Source organism: Nothobranchius furzeri, chromosome 15 (assembly GCF_043380555.1).
Source record: "Nothobranchius furzeri strain GRZ-AD chromosome 15, NfurGRZ-RIMD1, whole genome shotgun sequence".
Classification (NCBI taxonomy): domain Eukaryota; kingdom Metazoa; phylum Chordata; class Actinopteri; order Cyprinodontiformes; family Nothobranchiidae; genus Nothobranchius; species Nothobranchius furzeri.
Window position 1 is genome coordinate 51,938,147 of NC_091755.1, and position 11,735 is coordinate 51,949,881.

At 37.9% G+C, this 11,735-nt stretch overlaps 2 protein-coding genes across 2 annotated transcripts; one reads left to right on the plus strand and one right to left on the minus strand.

Annotated features, from left to right (window-relative positions):
- Nucleotides 1-887: 887 nt before the first annotated feature.
- On the plus strand, nucleotides 888-3,434 carry bcas2 (BCAS2 pre-mRNA processing factor). The gene is made up of 7 exons (XM_015968558.3): nucleotides 888-1,091; nucleotides 1,874-1,966; nucleotides 2,055-2,125; nucleotides 2,242-2,403; nucleotides 2,492-2,542; nucleotides 2,631-2,711; nucleotides 2,799-3,434. The coding sequence occupies exons 1-7, from the start codon at nucleotides 999-1,001 to the stop codon at nucleotides 2,923-2,925; spliced, it is 678 nt and encodes a 225-aa protein (XP_015824044.1). The 5' UTR covers nucleotides 888-998; the 3' UTR covers nucleotides 2,926-3,434.
- Nucleotides 3,435-4,836: 1,402 nt separating this feature from the next.
- otud3 (OTU deubiquitinase 3) lies at nucleotides 4,837-10,042 on the minus strand. The gene is made up of 8 exons (XM_015968556.3): nucleotides 9,923-10,042; nucleotides 8,375-8,663; nucleotides 7,314-7,462; nucleotides 6,537-6,649; nucleotides 6,336-6,458; nucleotides 6,010-6,142; nucleotides 5,721-5,908; nucleotides 4,837-5,617 (listed from the first exon to the last, which is right to left on the minus strand). Exons 2-8 carry the CDS (start codon nucleotides 8,578-8,580, stop codon nucleotides 5,453-5,455), a joined length of 1,077 nt encoding a protein of 358 aa, XP_015824042.1. The 5' UTR covers nucleotides 8,581-8,663; nucleotides 9,923-10,042; the 3' UTR covers nucleotides 4,837-5,452.
- Between the last annotated feature and the right edge of the window lie 1,693 nt (nucleotides 10,043-11,735).

The window sequence follows — 11,735 nt, forward strand, 5'->3', positions numbered from 1 at the left end:
TTTATTTAATTAATTAAATCATCCCCCCCAAAAAATTAAAAAAAAAAACATCGTTCAGATAACCTGTGGAGATGATCAAATGAAAGAGGATGGGTTTCTCAAGTTTTCAGTCAATCAATCAATTGAATACTTTTTTTAAAAATCTCTGATTTTTGTTGGAATGTATTTCTTGCATTTGAAGTGGGTAAAAAGGCTGGTATTTTGTGCACACCAGCCAGACTTACCCCCTTTCTATTCTACACATTGGCATGGCTGTCCAGGCTAGAGATTCATATGAGCATCAGATCTCATGTACTCCAGATAGTATCAGTCTGCATCAGATAATTTCTGAGAAACTATCTGGTGTGGATGAGATATTATCTGGTGCCAATGTGATTTTGATTTAAAAAATGGAGCACACATATGGCTTGTGGTGGTGGCAGGGTCAGTGATCCAAATTCTTCAATTGTGTCTTCTACCAATCCACTTTTCTACATTAAAAAAATGGTCCAATGCTGTCATAGTCAGGTGACAAAACAGAAAATGGGAAATTACGTTAATGCTCGTTAAACACACGCGCGCGCGCGCGCATTTAAAAGAACCTTCTTGGAGCCTCTAAAACTAAGTCTATATTAAAATATTACAAGGAAATGTTGCGTCTTGGAATCGTGTTTTGAAGAAATTATGGGTGGTTTAAAACGTTTGCACAGTTTTATATGGGGTCTTGTACATAAGGTTTCAAGGAAAATTTACTAAAAATTAGGGTAGAGGGAAAACAGGTCACAGTTGGAGTTCAACTGTATTTTTATGCGCATCTTCGATGTGCATCTTCATCACGCACTGCCTTCGTCACATTCCTATCGAACACGGAACCGTAAGCATTATGTATGAGCACGGAAAAAAATGTAGGACATTTTATTTTGAAACTCTTCACCGGAAAAAGAACTTGGGTTCAGTTAGCTACTAGCCGCCGAGGAAGAAATAAATCAACAAATTAATCAGTAAATAGACTCATTAAAATGGCCGGGACAGCTTCAGTAGCGGGTGAAGTGTTTGTTGATGCTTTGCCGTATTTCGACCAAGGTTATGATGCGCCAGGTGTCAGAGAGGCGGTGAGTGAAATAAAAAATGTTTGCTATCAGAAGCGTGTTAGCCAACACGCTACATGGAAACTTTCATTAATCCTTAAAGTCGATGGCCTTTTAACTGTTAAATTAATATTACTTGTATAGACCAAACTAACGCGTTTATTTTTATATATAGCTGGTTAGTGTTTATTAGTGCGTAATAGACTGCTAGACGAAGAAACCAAAGAATCTCAACAAATGCACGAATTTTGTTAAAACAACATGAAACGAATATAAATTTTATATATTTGCATAATAGGTCGCAGAGACATTTTATGACATGTTTCCTTTCTTTAAATTTGGTTTATTTGGGTTCTAATGTGACTAATTATCCTTTGAGTTTGGCACGGGAAAAGATGCATAATTTGAGATTTTAACACCTAGAATCTTTCAGATTCAAACTGTGAACTTGTTGAATTGTATAGTTGATAATGCCACATTAAACCTTGTGAACAGTGATCAAATGGTTATCTGTATTTGCGTTTAGTAAATAAGGATGTAAACAACGTCATAGACAAGTACCATTTTAGGCATCTTTGGAGCTTTTATGTGGATGTTTTATAACTTCTTTTTGTACTTCTTGCTCCTTGTAAACCTAAAATCAGATTTAGTCTTCATATATTAGTTTATTTATGTATTTAATATTTGTCATCCTTTGTTATTACAAAATAGCGAATTAAGCTTGACAGGGCATTGCCGTAGAATAGTAATGAGAAAGTTGGTTTTAAAGCTGCAGAACCAAACATAAACCCTGTTTGATCCCTTAGGCAGCTGCATTGGTTGAGGAGGAGACAAGAAGGTACAGACCTACGAAGAACTACCTGAGCTACCTACCTACACCTGACTTCTCTGCTTTTGAGGTAAGAATCTAATTAGAAATGTGAGGTCTTCTTATGGACTTTCAGACTTTGACACAGAACTTACTGCACTTTGTTTTCACCCTTCCAGACAGAAATTATGAGAAACGAATTTGAGCGGTTAGCGGCACGTTCGCCTATGGATCTTTTGAGCATGAAAAGGTAAAAACTGCTCTGGTGGTAGTTGCCTTGCAAGATATATGTTTGCTTTGCAAATCATTTGCTCAGTATTTTAATAAATATGGACATTATGTTCTAATATCTTCCTGCCTGTGAAGATACGAGCTGCCAGCTCCAACTTCAGGACAGAAGAATGACATTACAGCGTGGCAAGAGTGTGTGAACAACTCCATGGCCCAGCTGGAGCACCAAGCAGTTCGCATTGAGAACCTGGAGCTCATGTCACAGTATGGAACAAATGCATGGAAAGTCTACAATGAGTGAGTTATGGCAGCTTTTATTTTTCAGAAATAGTACCATTGTTTTATTTGAAGACTGTTAATTATTTTTTTTGTTCTCCTTCCACAGTAATCTGGCTTTTCTGATTGAGATGGCTCAAAAGGAACTCCACAAATTCAGGTGAATTGCGATGCCTGGACATTGTTTGCTAATTTAAAGGGCTTTGAGAATTCATATTTAGAAGCTTAACAATTACTTTGGTTGACAGGAAGCAAATTCAAGATTTGAACTGGCAGCGTAAGAATGATCAGCTGGCAGCGGGGGCCAAACTACGCGAGCTGGAGTCTAAGTGTGTCTTCTGAACAACTTCCATGTCACTGTGTGGAGAGAACACGTTGTTTCCAGATGTCTTAACATCTGTGTTTTTGTTTGACAGTTGGGTGTCTCTGGTCAGTAAAAACTACGAGATCGAGAGAGCCATAGTCCAGCTGGAGAATGAAGTAGGTCAGCTCCGGCAACAGCAGGGAGACGAGAACAAGGAGAACATCTGTCAGGACTTCTGAAGAATCACGCAAACTCAAAACTAACGTTCCCTCAATCAGACACATTTTCTACAGATCTTTAAATCAACCACATGTTTAGGATTTTCCACTAAAAACATTGTTGGAATGTTTAAAATGAACTTTTATCAGAATCGTGTTTGCTCTAAGCAAAACTGTAGATTCCGATCTCATCTTATTTCAGGCTGAAAACGCAAACACACCTGTAATAGTTTTATTTTCTGTTTGCAGCGCTTTAGTGTTTGTTTTGTTTTGCAATTTTGTCATTTCAGACACAGCTGAGTTTTCAGTCCTAAGTTTTATGTTTGTGCTACTGATACCCTGGCAGTAGTTCCAATAGTTACTACACATAAGCCTCATAAATCTAGCTGTTTTTTAAGTTGCCTTTCAACAAAGTTTTTAGAATTGTAAATAATTTGTCAGATTTGAAGCCAAAATGAAAGGACTCCACATTAACTTACATTTATTATTTTCTAAAATGCTGTTTGTAACAAAATGAGCTTTTATAATAACTTCCATTGTCATCTGTCTTTGTTTTTTGTAACACGTTTATTTGATATTTTTAAGCTCAACTGGGTTTCTCAGTTTGACCAGAGAACAGACATGATCAGTTATCTTTGCCCTCGTTTGGAGATGAGGGCAATAGGGAATATTTGTTCCTTTGTTTACTCATTAGTGATGTAAAAAGTCCAGGACAACCCCTCTGATCATTTTAAGTAGACACTGAATATTGTAACTTTTGTAAGTAGTTACTTTTAATAAATTGTCAATAGAATGTAAAGGTACTCAATAAAATGTAATACTAGATATGGATTATAAAATAATCCAACTATAATATTTGATGATAAAACCAGGTAATTTGGGTTTGCCAGGGAACTAACACTTTATAATACTTTGACACAGGCAAAAATCTAGTTTTTAAAAATCTATTTAATACTGTATTTCTACTACTATGATAATGCAGAACAAATTATAAATGAGTTAAGGTCATGAAATAATAAACCTTTATGTTGATTTATTCATCACTGTAAAACAGTCATATTATATCACTTCAGATTAAACATTAATTATACTTAACCTGTTAAGTAAACAATTTTATGAGCCAGAATAATATATTTTTATTAAAAGGGAGTTAGATAAAAGTCTTTTCTCCTGTGAGGAGACCTTGACTTTGTAGGCCCGATAAGTCAGGAGATATTTCACTATCGCCTGTTCCTGGTGTCATGACACCCCTGGTTGTCATGGGTGGCACACTGACGAAGCAGGCCTTATCTACGTTACAATATTAAAAACACTGGCAACACCTGTCATTTATCTGTTATGGTGTGGGTTTGTTTGCCTCTACCACACCCCCACCCCCAACTAGGTAATTACTGGGGTTTTGCCATTTTTTATGAAAACAAGGGCAAGTTGGGATAGCTGAAAGGGAGGAAGAAAACATTAAATTAGGATTGTTTAGGTACATAAATAATGGCTCCTTATACACTTTTAACCCTCTGAGTGCCTGGTCTTTTCCAGAAAACACATTAAAACTAATCAATAATATGAATCAGGGATTTTTTTCCACATAAATTACTTTACAAAGATCTGTTTCATTTTGGTGGAGTACTTTTCAGCAGCCAGTTGCAAAGCCAAAACAAAAAGGCCCAAATCACATCATTGTTTTATCCTGCAAGATATTTATGGAAAAGTTTGCCAGTCATTGTATGCATAAAGATGCACATTAAGATTATGTGAGCTGAGCTTTTGCCAACAAATAAAAGTTCACACTAAATTGTGACTGTATTTACACATTTAAGAAAAAAAAGACCATAAAAATATATAGAAACACAAATATGTCTGGATATTAGATAAGATTCAAACACCTGTTTCAGAGCATTTAAACTGTGGTTAATATCATCTTAAACCAGAAAGTGTAAATGATCTTTTATTTATTAAGCACTTCCACATTCCCTACAACAGAAGAATCCTCATTTAATCCAAAACAGGACAACCTGAATGAATGGCAACCTGTTCTTTGGGAAGTCAAACAGCCTGGTTCCACAGAATTATCTGCATGGTTGTCATGGAAACACAGATGTACCGCAGGGAAAGGAGCTACGCAGTGAAGTGGGTGCACCAGGTCTGAGGAGTTTCTACATACACAACCCAAAAACACTGAAAATCACTCATTCACTCATGATCACGCTGTCATTCTGTCGTTTCCAACTTTTACACAAGTCTGCAGGCACTGGTGTACTGTAAGATGGTTCTCTTTAGCAAAAAGGTTGTCACTGTGACATAATCCTATAATTTGGCCGCCTCGCCTCTGTCAGTGCGCCCCAGGGCAGCTGTGGCTACATCGTAGCTCATCACCATCAGTGTGTGAATGATACACTGTAGTGTAAAGCGCTTTGGAGTCCTTACTCTGAGAGGTGTTATACAAGTGCGAGTCATTTATTATTTATCATTTTATTCAACTGTGTGCAAAAGTGAACACCCACTGGTAGCTGAAGAAGTAACAGTGTGGAACTCTTGGCCATGCTTGAGTCTATATACTGAGAGTGTTGAGAGCTGGTACTAAAGTGACAGCCTCTGGGAGGTTCTGGTTCTGATCCTGGCTTTCTTTACTTTGAAGAAACTTTTGTCGATGCCTCTCCTCTTGACGCTTCTTCTTCTCTTGCCGCTGCTGCTCTTTCCTTTGCTTGTTTGTCAGCTGCACAGAGCAGAAAGAAAATAAGAGTTCAAATTATGAAATGTTAAACACAATGAACAGCTTATTTTTAAGTTAATTTTGTTAGTGCAAAGTATTTTTCCACCTTAGATTTTTGTGTTATGTTGCCCTCTGCTGGCTGCTTATGCTCACTGCAGTCTGTGGATGCTCCTCTGCAGGCTGAGCAGGAGACAAACGTGCACTTATCCTGACAAGACCGATCAAACACGGAACCAGCAAGCCATTCTGCGTTGATTGTTGCCGCACTAAGTTGGAGCAGGTTTTCTTCATCACCTGAGGCGAGAAAAGCAAGGTTTAAGAAATCTAGTTCCTAACTGAGCTGACTCCTGAAAAAATAATTTTTTTCTCAGCAGATAACAAATGCATCCTCTGACCCTGGATCGCACGATTCTTGATGGAGCTCAGGATCACATTTTCCTCTACATGTGATGCTGGAGACGCTTTTTTCTGCCTGTCACCTTGACCATCTCCAAATTCACGCTGTTGGCCGTGTGAATTTTGCAGGTTCTGGAAAAGGCAAAGGAACAAGTTAATGATGTCTTTGTTCATGTAGTAGCATTTCATTGGAATAATTAATAAAATTTTTAATCAAAAATAGATCAAACTTCTACAGAAGATATCATTAAGCTTATGTAAATTATCATTTCAGCAAAGATTTGTTCCGCTGTTATTTTGTGAGTCTGAAGCTACTGATCCATACCTCTAAGCGGAGTTGAGCAGGACTCTCAGAGTTGTCTCCAGTCCGTCTCACACTATCATAATGATCTCCATAGCGATAAGCAATGTGTAATTCCCTACATGCCTGCTTCTCTGCACCATTTATCTGTGAATAAGTAAATAAATTATGGTAAACTAGAGATGTTTAAGTGACACACGGTTAAGCCAGTAGCTTAGTGCCTACCTCCCACAGCGGCGTGTTGAGCTGATGGATGACCACCTTCACCTGCTGACTGCGAGCAAAAGCTACAATTGCATCATTTCCAGCAAACGTACCCGGCTGGGAGAGGTTGGACACTAAAAGAAGATATTAGTGACATCTTTTATTATTGAATTTGTAAACCTAACTCCTAACCCTAACTGAACCACTGGTATTCCTTCACATCACATTAAACATTCTCTCTCTCCTGATAATTACTTTTTGGTTTCCTTGACTTTTGATGTGCTGATACTGGTTTATCCGTTTGATTGTGGATCCACTGGGATAAATACAATGGGGTTTATCTTTCACCAAATAGAATATTTACTAAGACATCACAATATAACTGTAGACACATTGTGTGTGTGTGTGTGTACGTGCGTGCGTGCGTGTGTGTGCTCTGTCTTCTCGATCCCCAGTGAGTCGTGGAGGATGGCTGTTTATACTGAGCCAGGATTCTCTGGAGGTTTCTTCCTGTTAAAAGGGAGTTTTCCTCTCCACTGTCGCTGCATGCTTGCTTAGTATGAGGATTGCTGTATAGTCACTGACACTAGTCAGTGACTTGATGCAATTTGCTGGGTTCCTTATATAGGAAACATTATTTCTGATTGGCTTAATGAACTGAACTGAATTGGAATGTTTATTATGTGAAGTGCCTTGAGACGACTCTTGTCGTGATTTGGCGCTATATAAATAAACTTGAATTGAATTGAATCAAATCAGTGAGTAAATTTACATGCACCGTTTGTTCTTATTTCTTACAGTGTTGTGCAAAGGGGATGTCATCTTCAACGAAAGGCTCAAAGTCTTGTCGATGGGACATCATGTACTGAACCGTCTCCTGGCGAAGCTGCAGGTGACCACGAGAGTGACCCTCTAACTGATCACCGAGTGCTCTGAACAGGCAGTTCCTGCAGGAGACAAAGATCATCACCACATGAACATTTTTAACCAAAATTTTCCCAAAGGAGAGTTGTCAGAATATTTAAATCCAAAGCTGCTGATTTTTATTGGGAAAGAAAAAAGCTAGAACACTTCAAGGTCAATACCATTTTCAGAGCTGCAAGTGTACATCTCCCAAAACCTCTGGTATGTAGTAAAAAGACATAATAAAAAAAAACAATCATTCACAATTGTTAGAAAACATGAATTAAGTTCTATATTAAGGCAACAGGAACATTGAAATATGAGTTAACACAACACCAAGGAGGCAGAAAAAGCTCACAGATCTTAGAAAAGAAAAATGCTGCCCGTCGCTCTAGATGCGATTATCGTCCTCCAGGAAATTTGGAGTCTATTTTTCAAAAAGTAAAAAAATAAAAATAAATAAAAATTCACAGGTGTGAAGCAAGCAAAACAAATTTAAGATTTCATTAACTTGTTTCAAAGAGTTTCAAGTAATAATCCTTCAAGTCATTAAGACTAAAATGAGAATGCATGACAATAACAAAAACCACAATGTTTAGTTAACATCAAATGCCCTTTTTGCCTTCAAACCACACTCAACATAAGCAGAATCATAAGATGGCCAAATACCTCTACAGTGATGTAAGATTGATCCTACAGTATTTTTTCAAGATATTACTGCTATTAACTACTGAGTTATGGGATGTGCTTAAATGTTTACACAACGTTTCTGCATCTTGTAACATGGTGTAATAAGGTCTTATTGGATTGTGTAAAACTACAAAACAAAATAAAAGATTGTTTGCATGCAGCACTTTATTAAACTGATTTAGCACTTCCATCACACGAAAATTTTGTCTTGGGGAGTCAAACAATGTTTGAAAACATGGGTCGCAGGATCAGAGACGGGCTCTTACCCGTCTCCAGGGACTTCCCTCAGCTTGAGCCCGAGGGCCTGGAGCTGATTGGAGAAAGTGACAAATTCTGCACCTTCATCTCCATCCTGAGGGCGATTCTTGCGATCTTTTGCGATAGCTCGACGTGCCGCTCGCTCATCCCGCTTGCGCTCTTGTTCTCCCTTTTTATTGCCCCGCAGTGGTTTTGCTGTTTGTTTTCGTGACATTTCTGTTGCTATGATTTCTCTGGGTCACCAATGCAGGAATGTTACAGTGATGAGCTGGCACTTCATTAAGCAATACACCTCATCTGAAACCCATAAAAAGAAACATTTGGTGTTAGTTTAATAAATCTAGAGTGAAGCTATATTTTACAAACATCTTAATAATTTCTCTAAAAGCTAATGCAGGGGACAAGGCTGATTAAATGCACCTCATTTTCTTTTTATATTGTTTCATATAAATGTTAGTATAACAGCTCTCAAACTTGAATATTTATACAACAAATCAAAACATTAAGGCAGAATACAGCATAGTGGAAGACCTAAGGGAAGACCCAGGACACGCTGGAGAGACGGCTCACGGCTGGCCAGGGAATGCCTTAGGATTCCCCCCGAGGAGCTGGTCCAAGTGACTGGGGAAAGAGAAGTCTGGAAATCCCTGCTTAGACTACTGCCCCCGCAACCCGACCCTGGATAAGCAGTCGAAAATGGATGGATGGATGGATCGACAGCATAGTGATCACCAATAGTAAATCACTGAGCAAAACTGAAGTCACATTTTGCCAGTGGCTTTCAAATAGAATATTTTCTTTTATTTATAAATAATAATGTCATTATAGTAAAAATTTCTTTTATAACAACTATTTGTACATTATTTTGAAAATGTCACTTGTTTCAAACACATACATATACATGCATAGAAATATGTGTGTTTAAAAAACTTTTCAAACCTGAACCCGTTTAAGAAAATGATTATTTTGCCTTCAACATGCACAATGTCAAATTTACCAGTTTCAAAACAATTGTTCTAATCTGTCACGGGATTTTTTTTTCCCTATTTCTTACATTATTTGTTAAAACCTTTAATAAATAAATTAGCACTTTTTTGTTTAGTTAGTTCCTAATTTAATTTTCATCTACGTACATTAAAATAACATTTTTGTTGCTTTTTTTAGCATGTCTAGTAATAATGACAACAGATTCTGGCTTCCTCCTTTCTAACATGAAAACTTGATTTATACTGTTAAGAGTTTTCTGTTAACCAAATTTAAAAATGCACTCAAATGAAATTAGCTGTAGTCGGCATGTTTCCAGATGATATTTTTAACGTAAAGTTAGACATAAAGCTGAACGATTGTTTTAAACATTTTGTAAATTTTTACATCAAGTTAATCCCACAAATGAGAAATGGTATTACTTGTTAGCGAAATTATTTCACCGAAGCGTAAAGTTGGTTGTTTAACGTCAGACGATAAGCTAACAAACAGCTAAAGACAACAAAATCTTCCCTTTTTCTCGCTTTTAGTTATTGAAGAAAGAGAAAATGTCGTTACGCTCTGAAACGTACCTTGAACAAACGGCACACAGCGCGATATATCTGCGTTTGGGCTCAGAAAACGAACGTAACGATAATACGTTTTTGTTTACAACTGTAGTTCCGCATAGCGTGCATGCGTCAGTTAAATGTACGGGAAGCGGAACGGGACAAGCTAAAAGGCGACTAGAAAATACACCGTCGATTTAAATGGATTATTTTACGCAGATAAAAAAAACTCTCTCTCTCTCTCTATATATATATATATATATATATATATATATATATATATATATATATATATATATATATACATATATATGTATATATATATATATATATATATATGTATATATATATATATTCTCATTCTCCCAAGTGGGTAGAGGCCTGGGAGCTGGAGGGTTCTGTGCAGTATCTTAGCTGCTCCTAGAACTGCACTTTTCTTGGACTGAGATGTCTGATGTTATTTCTAGGATCTGCTTAGCCACTTCTCCAGTTTGGGGGTTACTGCTCCGAGTGCCCCGATGACCACGGGCACCACCAATGTCTTTCTCAAGTTATTCTTTGAGGCCCGGATACTTCCCTACATTCTCGTGTTCCTTTTTCCTGATGTTGCCATCACTTGGTATTGCCACATCAACTGCAACAACTGTCCTCTGTTGTTTGTCCACCACCACAATGTTCAGTTGATTCACCATCACCATTTTGTCAGTCTGGATCCGGAAGTCCAGCAGGAACTTGGCTCTCTCATTATCAACCACCTTAGGGGGCTTCCCACTTTGACCTTGGGGCTTCCAGTCCATACTTTGTACAGATGATCCTGCACACGATGCCATCCACTTGGTTGTGGTGTTCCATATGCTTTCCCTGCCAGCATCTTACACCCTGCAGTTACATGGTGACTTGTCTCAGGGGCCTCTTTGCATATCCTATATGTATTGTCTGGTGTCATAGATCTTGGCCTCTGTTGCTCTGGTGTTCAAGGCCTGTCCCTGTGCAGCCATGATGTGTGCAGCCTCTGTGCTGTGCTCCGCTTTACCTGTGAGAATTGCTACACCGATACATCCCCTCTCATGTGTGCAAAGTAACACTGTTTGCAATCAATGGCCCACATTTGTGGGAGTAAGTTTTAGAATGGTATCTCATAGAAAATGTTGATTCTGAAAGAAAACTAAAGGTTTTCTGACAAAAGTATGGTGTACTCATTTATGCTGAGCATAAGTTATAAGAATATCACAAATATGACAGTTTGCTGAGAGGTTTAACAAATGTAAAACTGCATTTTGTTCAGTGTTTATTCAATACGTTTTTGGCTCTCATGAGAAAAAAATGCAAGGTCAACTATCTGTCTGCCTGCCATCTAGGCTGTCTGTCTTTCACTCTATCTGTCTCGTTTTGTGCAGCCGACTGTGACTCAGGAGAAAGTAGGAGGTTGAGTTACACATGGAAGAAATCATCCCTCTGAAAATCACTCCACCAGTCACCACCAACTCTCGATGACACTACGCAGTTGGTGTTATGAGGGGGACAGTGTGTGCTGAAAGCAATGCTTGTTTTGATATAAATCAATGTAATTAAGACCATTAGATGTAGATTTTTTAAATCATAAAAGTCTCAAAGCACATTACAAAATAGGCTGAGGAGTAACAGTTGTATTTACTTCAACTCCATAAACATAAATAACAATATGTATATCTGGTGTGTGTGCGTGTGCGTGTGTGTGTGTGTGTGTGTGGTCTTGTGAATTTTGGCATTGTACACCCTGAAGGTTTTCATGTATTTGTGCATCAGTCTCACAAGTGTTAGTAAATGGTTGGACAGCTTTTGTGTCATGGTAAATGGC

Excerpts from the sequence above, each read along its gene's own strand:
- bcas2 (XM_015968558.3), top strand. The coding sequence starts at position 999 with ATGGCCGGGACAGCTTCAGTAGCGGGTGAAGTGTTTGTTGATGCTTTG. Across the intron at positions 2,404-2,491 it reads GCATGGAAAGTCTACAATGA|TAATCTGGCTTTTCTGATTG; the intron begins GTGAGTTATGGC and ends CTCCTTCCACAG. Across the intron at positions 2,712-2,798 it reads CTACGCGAGCTGGAGTCTAA|TTGGGTGTCTCTGGTCAGTA; the intron begins GTGTGTCTTCTG and ends TTTGTTTGACAG.
- otud3 (XM_015968556.3), bottom strand. The coding sequence starts at position 8,580 with ATGTCACGAAAACAAACAGCAAAACCACTGCGGGGCAATAAAAAGGGA. Across the intron at positions 7,463-8,374 it reads AGGGAAGTCCCTGGAGACGG|GAACTGCCTGTTCAGAGCAC; the intron begins GTAAGAGCCCGT and ends TGTCTCCTGCAG. Across the intron at positions 6,459-6,536 it reads TCAACACGCCGCTGTGGGAG|ATAAATGGTGCAGAGAAGCA; the intron begins GTAGGCACTAAG and ends ACTTATTCACAG.